Source organism: Notothenia coriiceps, unplaced genomic scaffold (genome assembly GCF_000735185.1).
Source record: "Notothenia coriiceps isolate Sejong01 unplaced genomic scaffold, NC01 NC01_scaffold00007257, whole genome shotgun sequence".
NCBI lineage: Eukaryota > Metazoa > Chordata > Actinopteri > Perciformes > Nototheniidae > Notothenia > Notothenia coriiceps.
The window spans coordinates 2,587-5,551 of NW_011339958.1; the positions used below are offsets into that span (position 1 = coordinate 2,587).

At 40.0% G+C, this 2,965-nt stretch overlaps 1 protein-coding gene across 1 annotated transcript in view; it reads left to right on the forward strand.

Moving 5' to 3' along the window:
• The window catches only part of LOC104943955 (rap guanine nucleotide exchange factor 3-like), a 7,323-nt gene that overhangs the window by 1,744 nt on the left and 2,614 nt on the right, over positions 1-2,965 (forward strand). The window contains exon 3 of the mRNA XM_010769426.1: positions 2,171-2,345. Within this exon, the coding sequence (XP_010767728.1) occupies positions 2,171-2,345 (175 nt within the window). The remainder of the gene's footprint in view (positions 1-2,170; positions 2,346-2,965) is intronic.

Sequence of the window (2,965 nt, forward strand, 5' to 3'; positions counted from 1 at the left end):
GCAATATGACCAAAAGTAGACGCAAAAATAATCCCAAAAAACACGCAAAACGTCACACATCATAATTCTCAGATAGTCTCTGTCATGTTCAACAGGGGCAAGAAGAAGCTTAAAAAAACGTTTCTGGTCCTTCCCCCTCGAGCATATATTTTTCTTATAAATAAAATATTAGGTCATCGTCATCAGCGACATGTTTGTCTTGTTAATTTGTTTGCTTTTTGTTTTTTTACAAAACAATCGGAAAGAAATTACTTTTACAATTACAAGAAATAACAAACTTTTACTACAAAGAGTTGTAAAAAACGATTAAAAATAACTGCATCTACAAAGAGTTGCAAAAGAGGTCACTCATGTCTCATTATCTGCTCTGTAGAAGTGTGTGAATATATTCAGGTATTAATCTCTCAGGCTGCACTTGAGAAATCTTGAAATCTGCAGAGTCCTCGCTCAGTCGAGTGTTCGCTGACCACGTTACGAGATTCTGTTTCCTGCAGGAGAGCGCTTCAATCAGGACGTAGAAACTCCATCATCACATGGAGCGGTCGCTCTGAATAAATGCATATGAGAATCCATTTATTTTCAGATCAAATCAACATGTCATCGTCAAACTAATTATCCTCAAGGTCAAAATGTGTCCTTTTTCGGAACTAATCTGTGTCTCGTATTTCTGTAACCGCTGTTCCTCCGAAGGTCTGATTGAGTGATGACAAAGATGATGTCCACAAACTGAATATTAAGCAACTTAAAGAGACATGTGCAAAGATACTTTAAGGATATGCAAATGAACACAAAGGGAATGAAACAACACCATGGGAGGTAGAAGCTAATATTACTATTACAGAAGAGGAATGGTCTACATGTCAAATACAACCCACCACCTCCAGCTCTGGCCTTTGGAGAGAATTCTCATGGAAGAATATTATTTGATTTTTTCTAACTCCAAGAATAAAATACCATCAGAATGACAGACCAGAATCTGGGCACTGCTGGAGGCAGTGTAGTAATATTATGGCTGATCATTTCCACATATTCTGGAACTGTCCAGTGATCAAACCCTATTGGCTATCTGTAATAACGGAAATAAATTTAATTATTGGCTTTGAGATTCCAAACAGTTTCGATGGGATTTTTTTAGCTAATATATCAGTGGAATTTAGTGTTCGGGACAAGTATCTTCTTAAAGTGGACCTATCATGCTATATTTGAATAATATAGTGTAGGACCATACCTATATAAGGCATATTTATACTTTTTATTTTTCATGCATTTTAGCCATTCCTCATTTCGCTCAATGTAACACTGTCTTTGCATCATGGGCTGATTCTGTGAGAACAGCACCACCTACAGGCCTGGCATATGTACTACAGCGTCTCCAGCGCTTTCCAACGGCAATGTCCGTGGCTGTCTCCTCCTGATTGGTGGAGTTGGCCCAATAGCCGTAGCGCCACTTCTGTGACGTCATAGAAGTGTTCAAATCTGGATCAGTCTGTATCAGATCCGTTGCAGCCCCTTTTTAAGAGATTTGGGTATGGAGGAAAATAGAGAGGGTTGTGTTTTCTGACACTTGGTGAGTTCCCTGGAACACCGGGGACACATATTCATGTAGAAAAGACGTACAAAAGTGCATTTTGCATGATAGGTCCCCTTTAAATGATTACTGACAGCCAGCAAAAAGGCAATTACCAACAAATGGCTTGTGAAAGATCCGCCAACAACGGGAGAATGGATAAGCATTGTAAATGACTTGTTTCGTATGGAGAGGCTGAATTTTTCTCTAAGACTCTGTAGTGAAAACAATTACTGGTCCAAATGGGTTTTGCACATGAAGAGGGACGTCACACAACCCTAAGATAATTAGTTTATTTTTGCTTTACTCCTTTTGGTACAATAGTCTATAATTCTTGCATAACTTCTTCTGTATGTTTCACACAGATTGGTTGTGAACCCGTTGCTAGGGAGATCTTCCCGTATCACAAGAATAATTGCTGAGAACATATTGATGATGTATTACCCCAGTGACCTGTATGTTATTTGTTGTTTCCTTTGTAATGTCTTAACAACTTAAAAATAAACAACACCATGGCCAAAACAACAACAACAAATACCAAGAAAGGACCTCAAACGACCATGTGATGATTTGTGTGTCCCCTGCTCTGTTTTCTGCCTCCAGTGAAACACGAGTTGAACTTCCTGGATAAAGACACGCAGTTCTACCGCTTCCAGGAGTGTGAGTTCGGTCTGCATCACGTCTCCGATGAGAGGGAGGAGGAGGAGCTACAGGAGGCCGTGTCTCTGCTCGCTCAGCTCGGACCCGACGCTCTGCTCACCATGATCCTCCGCAAAGGGTCAGACACTTCAGATCTACGTCAATATAATGCACGATAACTGATTTATATGAGATCAGATAAGAAGTGCTTTTTGATCCCAGGTTGGGACATTGTTTTGTTGCAGCAGCATAAAAATACGTGGCATTGTACAATAAAATTAAAAGACAAGAAATAATCTCAATAGCAATAAAATAGAAATGCATGTTGAAATACACATTTACAGTTACGTCTCTTCTACATCAACATGTGTCCCCTCTTCTTCATGTCTCTTCTACATCAACATGTGTCCCCTCTTCTTCATGTCTCTTCTACATCAACATGTGTCCCCTCTTCTTCATGTCTCTTCTACATCAACATGTGTCCCCTCTTCTTCATGTCTCTTCTACATCAACATGTGTCCCCTCTTCTTCATGTCTCTTCTACATCAACATGTGTCCCCTCTTCTTCATGTCTCTTCCACATCATCATGTGTCCCCCCTTCTTCATGTCTCTTCTACATCAACATGTGTCCCCTCTTCTTCATGTCTCTTCTACATCAACATGTGTCCCCTCTTCTTCATGTCTCTTCTACATCAACATGTGTCCCCTCTTCTTCATGTCTCTTCTACATCAACATGTGTCCCCTCTTCTTCATGTCT